This window comes from Lithobates pipiens, unplaced genomic scaffold (assembly GCF_037356315.1).
Source record: "Lithobates pipiens isolate NorthernLeopardFrog02 unplaced genomic scaffold, aLitPip1_a1.2 Scaffold_22, whole genome shotgun sequence".
Lineage (NCBI taxonomy): Eukaryota > Metazoa > Chordata > Amphibia > Anura > Ranidae > Lithobates > Lithobates pipiens.
Window position 1 is genome coordinate 253,194,473 of NW_027507784.1, and position 24,027 is coordinate 253,218,499.

General features: G+C 43.5%; 1 protein-coding gene across 2 annotated transcripts in view; it reads left to right on the plus strand.

Annotated features, from left to right (window-relative positions):
• The window catches only part of LOC143924570 (uncharacterized), a 95,118-nt gene extending 72,526 nt beyond the window's left edge, over positions 1–22,592 (plus strand). The window contains exons 12-14 of one of the 2 annotated variants that reach the window (XM_077448947.1): positions 342–490; positions 3,287–3,356; positions 4,598–22,592. In XM_077448947.1, the coding sequence (XP_077305073.1) occupies positions 342–490; positions 3,287–3,356; positions 4,598–4,798 (420 nt within the window). In that variant the 3' untranslated portion in view covers positions 4,799–22,592. The remainder of the gene's footprint in view (positions 1–341; positions 491–3,286; positions 3,357–4,597) is intronic. The other variant, XR_013261891.1, reaches the window with a different exon arrangement.
• The last annotated feature ends 1,435 nt before the right edge of the window (positions 22,593–24,027 follow it).

Sequence of the window (24,027 nt, forward strand, 5' to 3'; positions counted from 1 at the left end):
GCTACAGTTGGATTCTCCCTCCTAATAACAAGTACTGTGGGAACTAGGTATCTCTAGTATCTCTAGTTCTAGTATGATGGATGTTCCTCCATCATGTAACAAGAGCCCTGGCAGCACACATTTTTTTGGTTTGCAGATATCAAATTATCTGTTCAAAATATCAGTATTTCATGTGATATTGTGAAAATTGTGCCCCAACGTACAGTTTCTGACTATCAGGCCAGCCTGTAGCCATCCCCTAGCTTTGGGTAATTTCAAATTAGATCTGACTGTATGTCTGTGATTTTGTACCACTCTTGTGCAAAAAATTCTTATTATTTATTTTTAATTTTTTTATGTAGAACACAAACAATTATCGTATTCATAAGGAGAGAAGAGTTCATTCCCGCAATGAAAATGCTAAAAATTTTCAAAGATCCCTGACTGCAATTCACAGTTCTGATATCAGCAGTCTAAAAAAATTTTGCTCTTCTCATTTCTTTTTACCCAGGTATTTAATCTACCTATATTATGCATTATATCCATAATAGGATCCTAGCTAGATTCAAACTCAGCATTGTAGTGATCTCAAGCAGCGTATGTCATATAATCCTAAATATGAATCCTAGAGGATATGTTGATATTAATAAGTATACAGTCTGTTCAACCAAAATTAGTATTGTAGTTTTAAACGGATGTTAATATAAAAAAGGACTACATACAGTGCCTTGCGAAAGTATTCGGCCCCCTTGAACTTTTCAACCTTTTGCCACATTTCAGGCTTCAAACATAAAGATATAACATTTTTATTTTTTGTGAAGAATCACCAACAAGTGGGACACAATTGTGAAGTGGAACGAAATCTATTGGATTTTTGAAACTTTTTTAACTAATAAAAAAATGAAAAGTGGGGCATGCAAAATTATTCGGCCCCCTTGCGTTAATACTTTGTAGAGCCACCTTTTGCTGTGATTACAGATGCAAGTCGCTTGGGGTATGTCTCTATCAGTTTTGCACATCGAGAGACTGAAATTCTTGCCCATTCTTCCTTGCAAAACAGCTCGAGCTCAGTGAGGTTGGATGGAGAGCGTTTGTGAACAGCAGTTTTCAGCTCTTTCCACAGATTCTTGATTGGATTCAGGTCTGGACTTTGACTTGGCCATTCTAACACCTGGATACGTTTATTTGTGAACCATTCCTTTGTAGATTTTGCTGTATGTTTGGCATCATTGTCTTGTTGGAAGATAAATCTCCGTCCCAGTTTCAGGTCTTTTGCAGACTCCAACAGGTTTTCATCCAGAATAGTCCTGTATTTGGCTGCATCCATCTTCCCCTCAATTTTAACCATCTTCCCTGTCCCTGCTGAAGAAAAGCAGGCCCAAACCATGATGCTGCCACCACCATGTTTGACAGTGGGGATGGTGTGTTGAGGGTGATGAGCTGTGTTGCTTTTACGCCAAACATATCGTTTTGCATTGTGGGCAAAAAGTTCGATTTTGGTTTCATCTGACCAGAGCACCTTCTTCCACATGTTTGGTGTGTCTCCCAGGTGGCTTGTGGCAAACTTTAGACGAGACTTTTTATGGATATCTTTGAGAAATGGCTTTCTTCTTGCCACTCTTCCATAAAGGCCAGATTTGTGCAGTGTAAGACTGATTGCTGTCCTATGGACAGACTCTCCCACCTCAGCTGTAGTTCTCTGCAGTTCATCCAGAGTGATCATGGGCCTCTTGGCTGCATCTCTGATCAGTCTTCTCCTTGTCTGAGCTGAAAGTTTAGAGGGACGGCCAGGTCTTGGTAGATTTGCAGTGGTCTGATACTCCTATTTCAAAATGATCGCTTGCATAGTGCTCCTTGGGATGTTTAAAGCTTGGGAAATCTTTTTGTATCCAAATCCGGCTTTAAACTTCTCCACAACAGTATTACGAACCTGCCTGGTGTGTTCCTTGGTCTTCATGATGCTCTCTGCGCTTTCAACAGAACCCTGAGACTATCACAGAGCAGGTGCATTTATACAGAGACTTGATTTCACACAGGTCGATTCTATTTATCACCATCAGTCATTTAGGACAACAATGGATCATTCAGAGATCCTCGCTGAACTTCTGGAGTGAGTTTGCTGCACTCAAAGTAAAGGGGCCGAATAATTTTGCACGCACCACTTTTCAGTTTTTTAGTTGCTAAAAAAGTTTAAAATATCCAATAGATTTCGTTCCACTTCACAATTGTGTCCCACTTGTTGGTGATTCTTCACAAAAAATAAAAATGTTATATCTTTATGTTTGAAGCCTGAAATGTGGCAAAAGGTTGAAAAGTTCAAGGGGGCCGAATACTTTCGCAAGGCAATGTATATATTTTCTGACTGTGGCAGTAAGATCTTTACATATGAATTCTCAGTTAGGATTTTATTATCTTGCTACCATTTTTGGCTTCTCTGCTAGAATAATGCAGCAGAAATAGTAAGGCTGGGTTCACATATGTATGAATTAAAAGCGTTTTTCACCACATCCAATTCGCATGACATGTGAGTGTGACCGGCTCTCAATGGAGCCGCTTCACACAGGTCCAGGACGGCTGCGGTGTGGTTTGCAAAAGGGTCCTGTGCGTTTTTGGGTCCAGTTCAGGTGCAAATTCAGGCAAATATTCAGACCTGAATTGCACCTGAACTGTTGAACAGAAATGCATCGGACCCCAAGCATGAATCTTTGGCTGCACATATATGAACCTGGCCTAAGACGTGTGTGGGGTAGTCTCCAGTTAGGAAAGCTCATCACTAAAGTCCACAGAGTATACAGGCATTCAAAATATGATCTAAATCATCCTTGTTTACCCATGATTATGGCATATTTAATGGATTTAACTGCAGTTATTTAACTAAGTTAGTAAAGACCTAGGCTTTGCCAACTGTGCTTTACGATCTAACGTTCAGTAAGATTGAAATGTACAGGTTTTCACAGAAAACAAATGCTAAGTTTTTTATAGATGTACATTATACCAGTTTTGTGCAGCTACAACACATTTGTAGTCAGTTATAACTTTATCAAAACTCGGCAGCCAATTTTCTAAATCCAGGGTTTGGTATCTAAGATAAGATTTCTTGGTTATGATTTTTATTTCCTGGAAATCACTTGACCATTATAATTATTACATATCTCCCATATGTCATCTCATGAATGTTTAGTGAGACAAATCAAGCTTGATAAATGGTGCTTGCTGGTATAATAACTTGGCAAACTTCAAATGTTTTGTTATGTACTGTACCTTGTTTTTTGGCTTCTTGTTGAAAAATATGTTTTTACTTCTGCAGCATCAAAGATGAGGAGGGTAAAACTCTATTACATCATGCAGCTTCTCAAGAAAACCCACACATTAGTCAGGTATGTGGAAATGTAATAAAACACTACTAAAGAGATCTTATACTCCCTTCATGGACCTTATTTTGCATTTGGTTACCTTTCAATGTGGTTGCTTCTTATGTAGCGCAGTAGTTGGAATTTTTCATTCCTAGTGATGCTGTCCACAAAGGTCAAACTGTAGGTAGATGTCAGTGGGTTGAATACCCACTGTTTTTTTATTTATTTTAGGGGCTTGCACATGTGAGAGTCAGCAAGAGTCACCTTACACTACCAGAAGGTCATTGGTGGTGTGGGCTGCCAAAGATAAGCTTCTTTAACGTAGGCCTATCAGTAACATTGTAAGTCCGCATGAATACATTCCTGGCAGGTCAATGTAATCAGTAGCAATTTAATTCTTCCAAAAAAAATTATTTTATTGTGACATAGTGCTCAAGGCAAGTGGCTGTAAAGCAGGGAATTGGTAGAACCTCTGTTAGATCGAATTGTTCTGCCATCATTGACGGAATCTCCCCTCACTTCCTGGTATTGTGGCCACACAGGATATGAGATGAAATTACCCAATGAGGACACAGAGGCAACAACACAAATGTTGCAGATTTCAGGTTTTTTCCCCAGTCTATTTAAAAATAAATACTTATACAGTATTGCTTTAGATCAGGGGTGTCAAACTGAACTTTATCCCAAGCCTCACCAAGCCTCATCAGCATTATGGTTGCCCTAAAAAGGGCCGGTGGTACCTGTAAGACTGGAAGTCCAGAACACCCCAACTCACCTTTCATTAGATATCAAGAGCACCCCTCCTCCATCAGAAGTCAAGAGCCCCCCCCCCTTTTACCCTGTGCTGTTGCCGGAAGCAGAAAGTGCAGGTTTCCGAAGGAGGACCAGAGGAGGGATGCCAAAGTGTGTGGAATGCTGAGACCAGGGAAGACAGAGACGAGGAGTTGGTGCGGCTGCACAGAGATGGGCAGGATCTGTAGGAGGCATTTTGTTCTCCTATCTGCTGCCGACGGGGGGAAGGATGCAAACACAAGCCTTTGAGCTGCTGCCCGCAGAAGTGCAGGATCTGGCGGAGGAGTTCTGTCCTCCTCTGTTGCCAACTGCTGAGACAGGGTGAGAGCAGAGACGAGGGCTGCAGCTGCAGGAGTAGGAGAAATGTGAGGGCCACATTAAACGGCCTGGCGGGCTGCATTCGGCCTTGTGTTTGACACATGTGCTTTAGATGTTTCTCCTTGTTATAACATCTGGATTTCCTTATCAATCAGGTGCTCCTGGACACAACTGTTGGAATGGTAAACATAGATCAAGAGGATATATTTAATAAAACAGCCTTACATTATGCTCTTGAAAATGGGAATGCAAAGATGATAAAACTACTATTGGACAGAGGAGCACGAGTTGAAATTACAGATAAAGGTTCAAAGACTGTTTTGGATATTGCATTGAGAAAATTTCTAATTAACTAGTTGAATGCAAGATAGCCTTCAAAACCTGATATATTTTAAAAAAAAACGTATGTGGTTGTAGTGCACTCTTATGTATTTTTCTTGCTTTCCAATATATGTTTTTATGAGAGATTCATATTTTATGCATTTAAAATGGTAATAAGCTAAAAGCAAACATTTATTATATTGCAGCCTACTACTTCTTTGATGTGATGGCTGCATTTGTTTTCTTTCTTTTTTTTTGGCTTTCTTTCTTTTCACCTGGTGATCCATCCAGTAAGTCAGTTATTTTTCAACTGAACAAACTGTCCTGCATATGTAACAGGTAGAGGATTGAGACAAACTATTTAATTTAGCTTTCCTTGTGGCTCCATGTCAGTCTACCATTTGGTATGCCCCAACCATACCCTCACCTGTCAGGGCCTAACTCATAAATTTGACTCCCTTCTCCAGGCTGGCATTCCTTTCTTGTCCTCACCTCATAGGACCAAGCAAGTTGTGCAAGCAGCTCCAATTACCTGGCCGCATTAACTTGTGGCTGACCACCTGTTGCACCCCAGGTGCTGCCTCTGCTTTATGGACACTTAAAATAGGATTTTTATAACAGCTTACCTGTAAAATCCTTTTCCTCTTCTTGGAGTACATCATGGGACACAGCGCCACAGTAATTACTGTATGGATTATATAGGCACCTTTAGGCGATGGACACTGGCACAACCTAGACAGGAAGTTTAACTCCCTATATAACCCCTCCCCTTATCAGGAGTACCTCAGTTGTGTAGCAAATCAATACACGTGTAACCAGAAAGAGGGGAGGGACCTCTGTGGCCCGTGATGTACTCCAAGAAAAGGATTTTACAGGTAAGCTGTTATAAAAATCCTATTTTCTTTATCGTACATCATGGGACACAGAGCCACAGTAATTACTGTATGGGATGTCCCAGAGCAATGCTATCTGAGGGGAGGGAGACACAAACAAAAGTAGGGTGCAATTAGACCTGAGGAGCTATACTGCTGCCTGCAGCACACTGCGCCCAAAGGCGATATCCTCATGCCTTCTTACATCCACTGAATCTGGTGAATGTATGGACTGAAGACCAAGTTGCGGCCTTGCAGATTTGAGCCATGGAGGCTTAGTGATGCACTGCCCACGCAGCACTAACAGCCCTGGTGGAGTGCGCTTTGATTTGAAAAGGTGGAACTTTCCTCTTCAAACCATAAGCTTGAATAATTATTTGCCAAATCCACTTAGAAATAGTAGATTTCAACGCTGCTTATCCTTTTCTAGGACAAACAAAACATCAGTTTTCCGAATCTGAGCAGTTGCCTCCAAATAGATTTTGACTGCTCTCACTACATCCAGAGAGTTTTCTTCCATAGAACAGGGTTCTGGAAAAATTTATGTGGAACAATATCCTGGTTTATATGAAAACCTGAAACCACTTTCGGCAGAAAGATAAGATGAAGACGCAATACTACTCTATCCTTGTGAATAATTAAATATGGCTCTTTACAAGAAAGAGCAGCCAATTCTGATACCCTTCTTGCAGAAGATATGACTACCAGATAAACTAGCTTCCTTGTCAAAAGGACCAAGGGAATATGCCATATCAGCTAAAAAGGTTGTGTCTGTAATGCTGACAGAACTAAATTCAAGTCCCAAGGTTTCAGGGATGACCAAAACTGCTGGATTAAGCCGTGTTACCCCCTGTATGAAGCTACGGACCAAAGAATACGAAGCAAGTGGTCGTTGAAACAATACCGATAAGGCCGAGAGCTGACCTTTGATAGTACTCAAGGCCACCTCATGTCTAACACCATTTTCAGAAAGGCAAATATTCTACCTATGACATACTTTCTGGGATGCCAACCCCTGTATTCACACCAGGAAACATATGCCTTCCAGACTCTATAAAAAAAATTACTCTGGAAGCTGGCTTCCTTGCATTAATCAATGTAGATATCACTGAGCCTGAAAGCCCACGATTCTTCAGAATGTGGGTTTCAAAAGCCAAACTGTTAAATTTAGCTTTTATAAGGTAGGATGGATCACTGGTCCATGTGAAAGCAGGTCTGGACGTGGTGGTAGGGTCCATTGGTCCCCTACCACCATCTTTATGATCTCTGCATACCAAGATCTTCTGGGGCATGCTCGGGCCCCAAGCACCACTGACTTCCTTTCCTGCTTCATCCTGCAAAGAAGCTGTGGTAGCAGCAGAATAGGAGGGAATCAGTGAAAACTGACCCCACGGGGTCACCAACGCATCTGTTCCGCATGCAAGTGGATCCCTTGTTCTTGACACAAAGTTGTTGACATTGCTGTTGAACCTGGATGCAAATAGATCTACATCCGGGATCCCCCCTCTCATATAGCCAGGAAGATGTCGGGGTGAAGGGACCATTCCCCGGGAACAACTGCTGGCGACTCAAGTAGTCTGCCTGCCAATTCTCTATCCCTGGACTGAAGATTGCTGATATGCACGGCACATGCTTTTCTGCATAGGCTAGGATATGGTTTACCTCTCCCTGGGCTGCATGACTTCTGGTGCCCCCTTGGTGATTGATATAAACCACTGCGGTGGCATTGTTGGACTAAATTCTGACAGGAAAATTCTGCAACCTGAAGGTCTAGGCCCTTAAGGCTAGGCACGCTGCCTGAATCTCTAGAATGTTGATGGGCAGGGTCCTTTCGTTCCTTGGTCCATTTTTCTTGGACAGCACTTCCAGGACTGCTTCCCAACCTGACAGGCTGGCATCTGTTGTTACCACCTTCCAGGTAACTAGTAAGAAGGATTTCCCCTTCTGCAGATTCTTGGATATCCTCCACCAACTGAGGCTCTGGCGCACCTTTGGCGACAGATGCATCGGAAAATCTAGCGCTTGGACCTTCTTGTCCCAAGCAGATAGGATACTGTTTTGCAGCAGTCTCGAATGAAACTGAGCATAGGGAACCATTTTCAATGAAGCCACCATTTTTCCCAACAACCTCATGCAAAGGCGAATAGAACGACCCTTCTTTGCCCTGACCACCTGTACCAGCTCCTTTATGGCGCTGATCTTTGCCTGGGGTAAAAACACCCTCTTCTGGGCTGTATCTATGACCAGACCCAAGTACTCTAGTCTTCTTAATGTTTTTAAAGAAGATTTTTCTAGGTTGAAGATCCAACCTAGGTATTCCAGGTAGTTGATTGTGGTGACCATGCTTTGGTCTAAGCGGGCTACTGACCTGTCTATCAAGAGCAGTTCATCTAGGTATGCTACAATTGATATACCTTGAGTCCCTAATCTGGCCAGAGGAAGAGACAGAAGTTTTATAAACACCTGAGGTGCAGTTGCTAGACCGAAAGGCAGGGCTACAAACTGAAAATTTTGCTTTTCTACTTCAAAACGCAGATATTTCTGGTGAGCGGGCAAAATAGGCACATGCAGGTATGCATCCCTGATGTCGATTGACGCCAGAAGTTTTCCTCCTTGTAGGATGGAGACAACAGATCGAGTTTGATTCCATTCAAAATGAGCATATATTCAGGAATGGGTTTAGATCCTTGAGATCTAGAATAGGTCTGACATCCCCATTTTGGTTTTGGCACCGTGCAAATGTTTGAATAAAACCCCAACCCCTACTCTTTCGTGGGGACCACCATAACCACTTTTTGAGGCAAAAGTCGGTCTAATGCTTGAAAGAGAGACTTCTTTTTCTCTGGATCTTTGGGGACAATTGACTTGAGGAAATGAGGAGACGGAAATTCTCAGAGCTCTATTTTGTAACCTAGAGTTATTGTGGAGACCACCCATCTGTCTCCAAACTCTTCCTGCCAGACCCTTGAGAACTGCAGAAGTCTCCCCCCCCCCCCACTCGAGCGAGCGGGGGCACCCCTTCATAAAGAGGCTTTAGTGTTTTGTCTTGTAGGACTTCTTTTGTCCCTGGGGTTGACCCTGAGGTTTACCTCTAGAACCGGATGGTGGAGGCCATTGCGACTGCCTGGAGGCTGATGCCCCTGGCCCTGGAGAAGGAACTTGTTTAAATGAGGGATTTTTCTTGGCAAAGGGGTACTTCTCCTACTTGATATTTTTTGCATATATCTGTCCAAATCATCTCCAGCCTCTTGCCACGTAAAGGAAAACCAGCCAGGAGTTTTTTTCATGGCGCTTCGGTTGACCAACTTTTCAACCATAAGATTCTGCGCATATGCACCAACCCAAGGGTAAGGCGAGAGGTCTGAAGAATAGAATTTCTGATAGCTTCAATTGCAAAACACAAAGCCCCATGGCAGCTTTACTAAATCCTGGGCCTGCTGTTCAGGGAAACCCTGAGGGAAACCCTGAGCGCCTGTTTCAAGTGGCCTCTCAAGGATTGACATACCCCAATTGCCACCACTGTAGGTTGAGCTACTGAACCTGCCAAAGAAAAAATGTTTTTCAACAGGAATTCCAATTTTTTATCGGTTGGATCCCTAAGCATTTGTGCGTTGCCAAACTTTTATTCACAGAGGATATAGCAGCGTCAATTGCTGGTATACCCCACATCTTAGTAAATTTTTCGTCCATGGGATAAAGTGTTGAAAACTTTTTAGGAGGGAAAAAATGCTTATCTGGATGATCCCACTCAGAATACATAAGCTTTTCCAGCAATGAATGGACAGGAAAGGCACGCAAAGCTTGAGGACTCTTTAGTGAATCCAAACAAGAAGTGGGCTTTTCATCTGACTCAGTTAAGGGGACCATTTCAGTAAGATTACACCAGCAATTTTTCAGCTTGTGAAGCTGAAGAAGCTGAAGAAGGTCCTGCACCACTTGATCCCTTCGGAAGAGGAGTCATCAGCCTCGTCACGGTCCCCTGAGGGGAATTCATCTTCCCCCTCCCACTGTTCCTCTGTTGAGGGTCCTGGGTGGTAGAATGGGACCTAATGCGTTTTCTTCCACTCTGGGAAGATGCAATTAAAGCCGCTAACCTTTCCTCCAATCCAATCATGAAAACCTCCTCAGTAAAATAGACAGGGGCTGAAATGTCGGAAGCAGTTGCAACCCCTGACGAACTCGATGGCTCACTCTGACCAGCCTCCCTAGGCCTTTCAAGGGGGAATGGTGTTGCAGAGGGAGGGTCCTCAGAGCATGAGGGTGATCCCTTTGAGCCCTTGTTTTTTGGGGTATTTGTACCTCCCCTTCTGACCATAGTGCTAAACACAAATGCAGAGGTATTGCCAACAATGCACCCACTGCTGAGCAAATAGTCCAGCAACTGCCGTTGCTATTAATGCCCAGCCTGATGCTAAGTAAACGTGCCTTGGAAATTCCTGTGTCACCAACACTCACATACCCCCCGTCTGCTCTGTGTCCCTCCGTCAGCTGAATGCACCTGCAAAAGGTGTACTTATAGCCTACACAGCCCCGCGTTTGTGGACGCCTGAGGCACATCAATGCTGCACTAAGCCCTGCCCCCGCCTTCCTCTGATTTCCCACCGTGCCCACCCCCCACACTTTTCAAAAAAATATTGTTTTCCCGCGCGAGCGTGCCTCTGATCCGACCGGATCGGCATGTGGGGGGAGGGTGTGGTGGAGGAGAAGAGGAGAGCCAATGGAAGGAAAACTGCCGTGCTATGGCGGTGGCAGGGGCGTGACATACCGCTGACTGGTCCGTGCTCCCTCTGCCTCCTGGAGAGAGAAGAAATGCTCCTGTCCAGGTGGAGGATGTTTAAAAGAAAAGCACCCCCTCTTCCCACATCTTACCTGAGGCTTGGGACTGGAGGAAGCCTGCAGCTTCTACTGACACAGAGCGAGACTGACAAGCATGAAACAGGTATGTGCTCTTGACAGCTCCCGGTGGTGACTTTAGGCATGACAACATTTACTTAACCACTTGCCACCCACCATATAGGAGAATGACGGCGGCAAAGTGGTTTCAATATCCTGACCAGACGTCATATGACGTGATCAGAATATTAACCACTTTCAGACCGGACAAATTTGCTGGTCAAAGACCAGACCACTTTTTGCGATTCGGCACTGCGTCGCTTTAACTGACAATTGCGCGGTCGTGCGACGTGACTCCCAAACAAAATTGACGTCCTTTTTTTCCCACAAATAGAGCTTTCTTTTGGTGGTATTTGATCACCCCTGCGGTTTTTATTTTTTGCGCTATAAACAAAAATAGAGCGACAATTTTGAAAAAAAGGCATTAGTTTTTACTTTTTGTTATAATAAATATCCCCCAAAAATATATAAAAAAAATTTTTTTCCCTCAGTTTAGGCGGATACGTATTCTTCTACATATTTTTGGTAAAAAAAATCGCAATAAGCGATTATTGATTGGTTTGCGCAAAAGTTATAGCGTTTACAAAATAGGGGATAGTTTTATGGCATTTTTATTAATAATTTTTTATTATTTTTTTTTACTAGTAATGGCGGCGATCAGCGATTTTTATTGTGACTGCGACATTGTGGGGGACCCATCGGACATTTTTGACACATTTTTGGGACCATTGTCATTTATACAGTAATCACTGCTATATAAATGCAGTGATTCCTGTGTAAATGACACTGGCAGTGAAGGGGTTAACCAGTGGGTGGCAGTGTAGGGGTTAAGTGTTCCTAGGGGTGTGTTACTAACTGTGGGGGGGTTGGGCTTTCATTTAGTGAACACTGCTCTCTGCTCCAATCACATGGAGCAGAGATCAGCGCCACTAGTTGCTAGGCAGAATGGAGAAATGCTGTTTACAACGGCATTTCTTCATTTGGCCGCTCCGTGAGACGATCGCGGGTATGCCCGCGGCGATCGAGTCTGGGGGTCCCGCGACCGAACTCACGGGGGTCCCGACCAGCACGGGAGCGCGCCGCCACCGGCGCGCTCCCGATGGCAGGGCGGCAAATTTAAAGGGACGTACATGTACGCCCATTTGCCTGCCCGTGCCATTCTGTCAACATACATCGGCGTGCGCTGGTTGGCAAGTGGTTAAGCAAGTGGTCTGACACACCGCAACTACGATCTCGGTAAAGAGTCTCCGACCAAAGTGTAAATAGGAAGAGCCGTTGCTTGGCTTTTCCTCGCTCGCACCGATCGGTTGCTCCTCTGATGGGGGGGGGGGTCTGTGTTGATCAATTATCAGTGCAGCCCCCCTGAGGATGCCCACACTGGACCACCAGGGATGCCACCAGAACACCAGGGATGCCCGGCACCAGGTATGTCACCCTAGACCACCAGGGATGCCAGTCAGTGCCCACAATGGATGCCAATCAGTGCCCACAATGGGCATCACTGATTCACATGCATTATAGTTTGGCACTGATTGGCATCCATCCGTACAATACTTTACACTACAATGCCACCTATCAGTGCCCATCCATGCCGCCTATCAGTGCCCATCCATGCTCATCCATGCTGCCTATCCATACCCATCCATGCCACCTATCCATGCCCATCCATGCCACATATCCATGCCAATCCGTGCCACCTATCAGTGCCTGTGTCGTCTATCAGTGCCACCTATCAGTGCAACTTCATTGGTGCCACATCATCGGTGCCCAAAAAGTATTTTTTTATTTGTTTAGCAGAAAATAAAAATCCCAGAGGCGATCAAATACCACCAAAAGAAACTCTATTTGTGGGAACAAAATGATAATTTTGTTTGGGTACAGTGTAGCATGACCGCGCAATTGTCATTCAAATTGCGACAGTGCTGAAAGCTCAAAATTCGTCTGGGCAGGAAGGTGTATAAGTGCCCTGTATTGAAGTGGTTAAAGGAGAAAACCCATAAGAATTAAAAAAATTCTTAGGAATCTCCACTTACCTTATCCTGCTGCAGGGTTTTGTGGTAAACCAAACAGACCCAATCTTTACCCCTCACGGTGGGCTCCATTAAGGACCAGGCCCCTTTTTATCAGGAGTTCCACACCCTTGGACCCGTAAAGCACCCCGCCAAGAAATATGGTTGAAAAAACCAAGGCACTGGATCCCGGGGTCCAGCTCTCTAAATAAATAAGCGTTACAGGTGAAACCTCATTTCTTCCGACATGAGCCCCGGGTACCATTCAATTTGGCCTAAAAAGACACTTTGAATGGATTTGGCTGCATGGCTTGCCCCAACAAGGATTACTCCAGCGGAGTTCAGCACAAAGACACTGGTGAAAAAAAACGGAGGTACTCCTGGGAAGGGGAGGGGTTATATAGGGAGTTAAACCTTCTGTCTAGGGTGTGCCAGTGTCCATCACCTAAAGGGGCCTATATAACCCATACAGTAATTACTGTGGCTCTGTGTCCTGTGACGTACGATAAAGAAAAGGCTTTTTGGGTGGGTGTTGTGGCTGGAATCAAGCAATTTTCTTGAGGAGTGGTCTCTCTGTGCGGACAATTTGGAGCGATGTCTCTCTCTGTCTGGTGGCTGGTACTCAAAATATTTTTTTTGGGGGGGGGATGCAAACTAAAAAATACTGAAAAATAGCCTCACTCTGCTATTAAATGCAGCCTCGCTGTGCCCCATCAAATGCAGCCTCGCTGTGCCCCATCAAATGCAGCCTCACTGTGCCCCATCAATGCAGCCAATGTTACCCCCCCCGTTGGCATTTAACCAGCAATCCACCTCGCCCGCTGTCTGACCAACACTTATCCCATCTTTGTGGCGGGTCAGGCAGCGAGTGATGGCGGGGAGCTGTGAGACAGGCAGCGGCTTCTGTGTTCTCTATGCTTACTCCATGCTTTTCCTCCTGCTAGACATCCAATAGGAGCGCCTGTCCTTTCAGCCAATCAGGTGACGGATATCAGACCCGCTCTTCCTGATTGGCAGAGAGGCAGTTCAGTGTTAGAAAAGCAAATGTTCATTTGCTTTTCTAACACGCCTGGGTGGGCTCTGAGCGCAATGCTCTGCGCTCCGAGTCCACCCTATTTTGAAGCCTATTAGAGCCTATGGTCAAGCTGCCTGAGGTGAGGTTGGGAGAAGTGAATGAATTAGAACATACGTGTGTCATTGGAGCATGAGCCAGCAGCAGAGGAGGAGATCACATCCTTAAATTTCAGCCAGGATTCATGCTGGGACTTGTAGTACTTTCATTTTTGGGATGTAACACCCCAAAAGTGAAGGACTAAAGGTCCCAGCATAAACCCCTCAGAGCTCAGGATGTGTCACACACTCCTGCCCCCCCCCCCCCAACTAGTGAAGGACTACAGGGCACAGCATGAACCCATGGGATCTAAGCGGACACATCCTTAGATCTCAGGGGTTAATGCTGGGACTTGTAGTTTGTCTAGTTGCGGGGGGGGGGTCAGGTCCTCAGCTCTGAGGGATTCATACAGGGACTTGCTTGCGGTTTAGTTCCTGGAGGCCATGGTAGTACAAGTCCCCCACAGGCCCTGGAGGGCCACATTGTCCTCCCTGCACCCCCCACCTTTGTGATCATGAAAAACCTTAGAGACTGTTTTCCTGATCCACCACTTTGCCACCACCGGTTCTATGGGCCACTTGACTGGACTTTCCACCCAGGCCTAAGCCTGCCAGCCCTCCCCTGGGTAGGTTCTTCTCTCTGCCCTTCTGCTTAAACTTTCCTACACTTTCCTTACTTTCTTACATTTCTCCCATTAAACCTTTGGTAACTTCAATTGCATTATCGGCAAGTTTAATAATATTCAGTGATAGATTCTCACATACTGTCTATACAATGAATAATTTCAAGCGCAAGATGATTGATCAGAACTGCATTCATTATAAGTACTATTATGTTGTCACTGTACTGTTGTAATAATAACACTGCTTCTGTTCAATAAAACTTTTATGGAGTTAAAAAAAAAATAGTTGTACGCTGCTGTACTCATGTTTATGATCACTGTATAGAGTAATACAGCAGCACACAACTACCAGTATTCATGTCAGTGACGGGCTGTACACTCCACCTGAGATGCAGTTACACTGAATGGGCTCAGCCACCTGTGTACAAGAGCCATGGCCTGATGGAGGGAGGGATGGATGGAGTAAGGGATAGATAGATGGATGTTTGAATGGATGAAACAAGAAATGGTTGGTTGGAGGGATGGATGAGGGAGGGAGGGATGGATGGATGGAGGTATACAGGGGGAGAGGGATAACACAGACATCCTGTCCTGCTTTTCTAACTTTTTGTATCACACACACTGTGAAAACAGTCTCTGCTCTCTCATTGCTTGCAGAAGCTGTTTCTTTAGACTCACGGGCTTCACTGCAGAGGATGAGAAATGATCCGTCTGCCTTTTGTAAATCCATCCTCCATAGCAGGCTGTTCTCTCCACCCCTCTCCTATTGATTTGTCAGAACCTCCTTCTGATACAGCTTAGCTTAGAAGTCAAATCAGGGGGGCTGAGGAAGGGGGTGGGTACAAAGCATTCTCATTGGCTGAGGAAACAGCAGAGAGGCTATATATCAATCCCCCTCTGAAATCAGGCTGCCGGGTCTAACTAAAGATTATTGGCGTATGCGGTCAGAGCAGCTGTATCCCTCCAGAGTAAAAAAATAGTCCCCTTCTGGCATCAATAGAGGTTGTGGGGGTACAAAAAAATAAAAATAAAATTGTGACATATGCAAGTAGTGGCATCTAAATTTTGGGGAGCTATGAGGATGCTTAAATAATTATTGGGGGTGCTAAAGCCACCCACCTGGCGCCGCCCTTGCTGGGGACAAAACAGGGGACAGACTTGGTCCAGGGACAGTGTCCTCAGTCCAGAGATGTCTGGTCACCCTAGATTAGGAGAACTGCAGTGGTTCTTACTGTTCAGCAAAATCCCACACTTGCATGCTTTTATTTTGCTATGATAGAGGTTTACAAGAAAAAACTGTACTGAGATAAACTGACCTCTTCACTGACTTATTAAAAAAAAAAAAAATTCACTGGCTGTCTGAATTTAGTAGTTAGAGCCCTTGACATGGACCCTAGTTAAGGAAAGTCATAGCATCTGATCTGCATATTTTTATTGGGCAGAAAATAGTGAAGCCATAAAATCAGCATGACATCCAGCGAACTAACATTTTCAGGAGTCGTCAACAGCTTAAAAGTCACTCAATACATGGTTTTCCTTTAAGGAGTGTATGTAGTGTAGCACTCTATATAGTGGTTTGTTTCCCACTAAGCCACCTTCAATACTGTACTGTGTCTTTGTGTAGAGGCAGCCATCTTGGTAATGGAAGGGTTTTGCTTCAAGCAGTTTTGTGTTCACCGATGCCGATCTGCCCCAATCACATGTAAGTGCTAGATCTGCAATTACATTAAAACAGCCACAGCCACCTATCATTGACTTGCACAAGCATGCTGGGACAGGGCCGATTGCATCCATCTGAGCTGAGCTATCTGCTGCACAATACACTAATGCAGACCATACATGGATTGACTTGCAAACTAATTTTCTTTTAAAAATCTGAAATTTTGTGCGTTTTGTGATCCGATGGTGCCACTTAGACCAACCAAGCCTTTAATTTCACCTCATGTAGCTACAGAAAATAATTTTCATGACCAAAAATTTTCTTTTCTTGCGCTCATGCATTCAACTCATCGATTATATTTCTCGCTCGTTTCACCCATCATTAATTAGAAAATCATTAGGTTTTTCAAAAAATTTCCAACAAGCCCAATCACTAAAAATCCAAGGGCTGCATGAAAATCAGGCTGTTGCTGTGGCCCCCTAATGATGCACAACTCCATCAAAAATTCTTAGTGAAGATTTTCTAAAGAAAATTCTTTTGGAATTCGACCCATGTATGGCCGGCCTAATTCTTGGCAGCCAGCTTTAAAACTAGGCTCCACAAGTACAAACTAACTGTGGTCTGTATTTGCATGGAGCCTCAGCTAAAACCCAGAGAAGCTGTGCTGAAATGTGATGTCTGTTTAGCAACAGCATGCCTGACAAACTCAAGCTCTTGAACCACAGGGGACTCCGAAGCCAAGTCCCTGATCCAGCACAGTATATAGAGTGCAAGCATGGTCCTCCTGATTTAGAGTTGCATCGTAAACTGCTAGGGAGAAGGAAGATGTGAGAAAATTAATCAGAAACCATTCTCTAAGCAGAAATATAGAGGTGTTGTCAGAGCTGTGCTCAGCCCTTCCTTCTCTGAGCTGGCCGCTCAGCTGTTGGCTAATTGCCAGCTCCTATCGCTCCACAGTACTCACCTGTTGATGATATCCTGCTCGTCAGTCCTGCCTACTTAAGCTGTCCAGCCCAGATGATCTCTGCCTTTGCCTTGGTCACATATCTAGAGACGCGTGCCTGTTAAAGACTTGCTTGGCTGACATTCCATTCCTTCTGGCTCCAGATCCTGCTTGCTGTTCTACTATGCTTGTCTCTGGCTCCCTGACGTTTTGGCTTGTCTGACTATCCATTCCTGTTCCTGAAATCTGGCTATGTTTTGACTACCTTTACTCTGTTTACCTTTTTTTTTAATTATTATTAAACAAGTGAGATGTAACTGTACTTTTCATAATTCATGGTTTCTAACAGGTGTGATCCACTATCTAGCTGCAAAGTTGTATAGAAAGTATACCTATGTCCAGAAACTAAAGCAGAAATTTTAAAGGAGATGTGGGACTAGCATTCTTTAACAGAGGTAACAAAAACACTTCCTGTTTCTTGGAGGACATAAAAAAAATATAAGCCATGCTGGTTGAGGGCAGGGTAATCCTGAGCTAGTAAACTGTTTGCTAGCACCCATTTTTCCTGTTGATGCCATTGCAACCTGCAGGTTTAAGGGATCGCTGTGCAGTGCAGTGAAAATCAGCACAGTGATAATGCGCTGAGCTTGGAACATTGCGTTGCTTCCTTTTTTTTTTTTTAATAACCTTTTTGTCACACAGACATCTCAAAGTTCACTTGTCGGCCACATGGTGCCTCACATTGCACTACGCCGGAAAAACACTGCATGCAGTACTTTTGACAGTGCATAGTGCCTGGATACCACTGCAACACAGTACTGCTAACTGGGAACAGAGGAGACAAGGCATTTTTCCTTCTTCATGCAGTGGGACGACGCTGGAATAGCTGCCCAACGCAGTACCACATGTGGTGTGAACCTTGCCTAAGACTTCCTGTGTCCCTCAAAGAACAAGAAGGAAATGTAGTTTTGCAACTCTTCCGATGTAAACAAAGGACGTAAAATGAGGACCGCAGCCTCTTTACAGCAGGCAAGAAACTAGATATTTTATGGCCAGTGACTGATGTAAATCTCGAACTATAGATATAGGCTGGATCTCGAGGGAAAAAAATGTGCCAGGAAATGCACTTTAAGATTAAAGCATATCTAAACCAAAATACACAAATTTAATAAATTGCCGCTCCCCCAGATATGGTGGCTTTTTTCCCTTTAAATTGTAATTATCAATCCTGACGGTAGTAACTGTTTTTCAGTGACAACATTCACTTTGCACTGTATCGATGAATAAGCAGTGCTGTCACCATAGGATGTTCTCCTGATTTGGACTACAGAGTCTTCCGTCTCTTCTCAGTTTTTTTGTAGTTCAATCGATTGATTACTTTAAAATCTATTAAACTTACATTATTCTTTTTCAGAGGGGTTGTATCTCCATGTTGTACAAATCCTTTGTTACCCCTCGTCAAAAATTCCTTATCAGATAGCTTGAGAGAGGGATCTGGGCATTGCACCTGAAGTGGAGGACTGGCAATCCTGGACAAAACGCATTTATAAGGGCATAATGAATGTTGCCCTGATAGAAGCAGGTTATAAGGTGATCGCGCAATGGTACCTTGTGCCAGAACCTCTCTCTAAAATATATCTGGATTCATCTCCTTCCTGCTTTAGAGGCTGTAGTCAGATGGGCTCTGGTCTTCATATATGGTGGATTTGTCCTAAGGTCCGTCGTTTCTGGATAGAGGTCCATTCCTTAATTAATTTGGAAACTATGGTTAACATTAAAAAGGACCCTCATATAGTTTTGCTTAACAAACCTGTGGAGAATATCACAAGGTCCACGCAAACTCCAATTTATTATTATTATTATTATTATTATTATGTTTTTGGCGGACAAAAAAAACATCTCTACCGCTTGGAAACGTCCGGTGATCGACTTAGCTTTAATGAAGCAAGAACAGACCTGTATTATGCTCCACGAAAAACTGGTAAACGTCCTACGGGACAAACTACCTGTTTAAAAAGGTTTGGACCCCTTAGCTCTATTACCTACAGGTGCCGAACACTTAGGATTGACATTGGATCAGTGCAGGGTTGGACTCCTGGACAGGTGTGGTCTCGCTTCTTTGCTCTTTTTTGTTTCCCTTCCTTTCTCTGACTCGCTCTTTTCGATCTCTTTACTCAGGTACAAGATAGGCCCTCTAGTCAGACCCTTTGTCTGGGCTGTAGGGTTTCCGTCTAGGTGACAATATATCTCAAAAGGACATGTTGCAGATACATTCGATCTAAGTACATAATATTTTCAGGGTAGGATAAAGAAGTCTGGTATTACATGACATAGAGGTCACTACATTTGCTTTAATTCCATTATTACGTCTATAGCCTGCATTGGTGGAAAGTGTTGTCCTGCTTGACCCCTCCACACAATGTACAATATTGGATGGATGTAAGGTCCATTGGTTGCTTGGCTTCTTGGACTAGTGCATCCGGAAAGTATTCACGGCGCTTCACTTTTTTCACATTTTGTTATGTTACAGCCTTATTCCAAAGATTGATTAAATTCATTATTTTTCTCAAAATTCTACAAACAATACCCCATAATGACAACGTGAAAGAAGTTTATTTTTAAATTGCAAAAATTTCAAAGAACAAGAAAATAAAAAAAATCACATATTCATAAGTATTCACAGCCTTTGTTTAATACTTTGTTGAAGTACCTTTGGCACCAATTACAGCCTCAATTCTTTTTGAGTATGATGCTACAAGCTTGGCACACCTATTTTTGGGCAGTTTCTCTCATTGTTCTTTGCAGGACCTCTCAAGCTCCATCAGGTTGATGGGGAGCTCCAGTGCACAGCCATTTTAAGATCTCTCCAGAGATGTTCAATTGGGTTCAAGGCTGGGACATTCACAGAGTTGTCCGATTGCCACTCCTTTGTTATCTTGGCTGTGTAGTTAGGGTCGTTGTCCTGTTGGAAAATGAACCTTCACCTCAGTCAGATCCAGAGCACTCTGGAGCAGATTTTCATCAAGGAGGTCTCTGTACATTGCTGCATTCATCTTTCCCTCGATCCTGACTAGTCTCCCAGTTCCTGCCGCTGATAAACATTCCCACAGCATGATGCTGCCACCACCATGCTTCACTGTAGGGATGGTATTAGCCAGGTGATGAGTGGTTCCTGGTTTCCTCCAGACATGACGCTTGCCATTCAGGCCAAAGAGTTCATTCAATCTTTGTTTCATCAGACCAGCAAATTTTGTTTCTCATGGTCTGAGAGTCCTTCAGGAACCTTTTGGCAAACTCCTGGCGGGCTGTAATGTGCCTTTTACTGAGGAGTGGCTTTCATCTGGACACTCAATCATACATGCCTGGTTTTTGGAGTGCTGCAGAGATGGTTGTTCTTCTGGAAGGTTCTCCTCTCTCCACAGAGAAACACTGGAGCTCTGTCAAGAGTGACCATTGGGGTCTTTGTCACCTCTCGGTCTAAAGCTCTTCTCCCCCGATCGCTCCGTTTGGCCGGGTGGCCCGCTCTAGGACGAGTCCTGGCGGTTCCAAACTTCTTCCATTTAGGGATGATGGAGGCCACTGTGCTCATTTGGATCTTCAATGCTGTAGAAATTTTTCTGTACCCTTCCCCAGATCTGTGCCTCAATACAATCCTGTGTTGGAGGTCTACAGACAATTCCTTGCACTTCATGGCTTGGTTTGTGCTCTGACATGCATGGTTAACTGTGGGACCTTATATAGACAGGTGTGTGCTTTTCCAAATCATGTCCAGTCAACTACATTTACCACAGGTGGACTCCAATCAAGTTGTAGAAACATCTCCAGGATGATCAGTGGAAATAGGATGCACCTGAGCTCAATTTTGAGTGTCATGGCAAAGGCTGTGAATACTTATAAGGAGAAATTTGGGGAAATTACTGCGCTAAACCCAAATGTGACAACAAAAGCTGCTAACACTGAAACAAAGTCTCAACCAAATGTAAAAAAAACAAAGTGTAGTGCTAAATATAGCAACGTGACAACAATAAACTGAAACAATGGATATGTGGAAACATATACACATATGTTATAAACATGCCAAATGAAAGTCCAATGTTTGTGAAAACAATAAACCAGTGAATGTGAAAATTCAAATGAACATAAAAAAAACTACTAAAAAAATCTAATACATGACTTGTCAGTCCTCGGTTGTGGTCACGTAAATCCCTCGGTCATACTGCGAGTGACGTGTCTTGTCATATGATGCGCACATATTTCCTCTATGGGTGGATCATACGGATGTAGTGTTTCCGTTGTCGTGAAATTGTTGTCACATGATGACGTTGACGCATTTCTTCCCTAGTATGGCCCCTTCCTTATGGGACATGCTATTGTGGCCATTTTTCAAAAAGGCACGCTATTTTCGCCAACCCCTTCCGGGTTTAGGTGGCACTGATGCAACCATACCCATGCTCCCCTGTATGTGTAACCATGCCTTAGTATGTCCCACAATGAGACAAGGAATTAAGAGGAGTGGTTACCACTTCCTGGTTCATATACCGAGGGTGGAGCCAATTTCTCGCAATGTCACATGCCCAATTATTAGGATACATTATAAATGTGAGCAATGTGGGGGAGAAATGTCATGCCCTAGTTGAAGTCCGTTGGGACGAAAAGCGTTGGACTCGCTTAGCCTGCTTCCTACATTGCTTTTTACAATTTTATAACTCGTGATCACCAGTATTTTTGTACTCATCTATTATGATGTATTGTACTTTTAAAAAAGAAACCTCTCGGTTTTTGACCTGCACCATATGGAGCGTCTCAATTTTTTTCTTATTCCTACCCCGGTTTGATTGAGCCTATCCTACATTTACCATTGGCCTCCAGATGGCTCCCCTATTGGGTGGAGGTCCCGTGCTTCTTTTGTGAGCTACCTGAATCTTGGAACTCCGGCTGGATTACTACTGCCGAGGAGTGGAATTACCCTGTCTGGAGTGACCATCTTCCTGTCAACTCTTAACCTCAAGGCGTTTGGCCTGCACAAGCCTGATTGACCCACTACGGCTGGTAAGTGGGTCCACCCCCATCTGGTAAGAGTACACATCCATATTCTTTTGACAGAAGATTTCCTTGTTTCAACAGCTTCACAACCAGCTTTATATGGTTTGCACCACTATTAAATCCCATTTGAGGACTCACAAGTCATCTATTAGATTGACACAATTTTTTTAGTAGTTCATTTTAGTTTTTTTAGTAGTTCATTTGAATTTTCACATTCACTGGTTTATTGTGTTCACCCATGTGAATATGGGGTTTTTCACTTTGCGTGTTTATATGGTTTCGCATATCCAATGTTTCAGTTTATTGAAAATGTGATTTTTATTCATTTTTTATTTTTAATACATTTGCAAAGGATTTCAAACAAACTTCTTTCACTTTGTCATTATGGGGTATTGTTTGTAGAATTTTTTGGAAAATAATGAATTTAATCAATTTTGAAATAAGGGTGTAACATAACAAAATGTGGAAAAAGTGAAGCGCTACGAATACTTTCCGGATGCACTGTATAACCAAACATGATTCGTATTACAAGTCTTCAAGTTCACTTTGGTGCAGTTCCTGATACCCAAAGGTGGACTTCCATGTATTCATGTTCTACACTCCATACCCCTAAAACATGCCATCATTGTTAACTTCTTGTTTACTGTTTATGTTGACAAAACCATTTTGCACTCTTTTGTATTACGTTCTGAAAACTGAATAAAAACAATTGAAACAGAAACTTACAGGATTCCCCTCTCGGACTAGAAACTCGAAAGTGCAGAAAAGACCTCTATAATTACCTTGTGGGGTGAATACTATCTGGCTGGATAGACTTTAAAGAAAAACCATGTACAATGCCGGTAGACCACAAAAAGGGAAGATCACAAAAGCCTTGCGTTTTAACCACTTCAGGGGTGCATTTGGCTGGCCAAAGACCAGAGCACTTTTTGCGATGCATCACTTTAACTGACAATTACGCAGTCGTGCGACGTGGATCCCAAACAAAATGTATGTCCTTTTTGATGTCCCCACAAATAGAGCTTTCTTTTGGTGGTATTTCATCACCTCTGTGGTTTTTATTTTCTGCACCATAAACAAAAAAAGCAACAATTTTGAAAAAAACAAAAACTAATTTTTTACTTTTTGCTATAATAAATATCCCCCAAAAATACTGTATATAAAAAAACATTTTTTTCCCTCAGTTTAGGCCAATACATATTCTTCTACATACTTTTGGTAAAAAAAAAATCACAATAAGTGGCTGATTGGTTTGCACAAAAGTTATAGTGTCTACAAAATAGGGGATAGCTTTATGGCATTTTTATTAATATATTTTTTTTACTAGTAATGGCAGCAATCAGCGATTTTTATCATGACTGCGACATTATGGCGGACACATCGGACACTTTTGGTGCTATTTTGGGACCATTCACATTTATACACCGATCAGCGCGATTAAAAATGCACCAATTACTGTGTAACTGTGACTGGCAGTGAAGGGGTTAACCACTAGGTAGCGCTGCAGGCATTCAGTATGTCCTAGGGAGTGATTCTAACTGTGGGGGGAGAGGAGCTGTGTGTGACACAACACTGATCACTGCTCCTGATTACAGGAAGCTGCGATCAGTGACAGTGTCACTTGGCACTATTTACACAAGCATTTCCCCGTTACTCCTCTCCATGAGACGATCACGATGGCCCACAGTCGGACGTGTCCCTGCTATCCAAGCCTTGTGAGACCACGTACAATAACGTGATTTTGCGCAGTGGAGCCAACCTGCCGCAGTAAGACTGCAGCGGCTGATCCGCAAGCGGTTAAATAAATAAAATTCTATTCTGTAAATGTTCACTTGCCATTAAAGCGGAATTCCACCCAAAAGTGGAACTTCCACTCATTGTATTCCTTCCCACCTCACCTTTTGGGGGGGGGGGGGCAGGATAATAGGATTTTTATAACAGTTTACCTGTAAAATCCTTTTCTTTTGAAGTACATCACGGGACACAGAGCCATAGTAGTTACTATGTGAGGTGCTGGACACTGGCACACCCTAAACAGGATGTTGCCTCCCTATATAACCCCTCCCATACCGGGAGTACCTCAGTTTTGTAGCAAAGCAATACACGTGTAT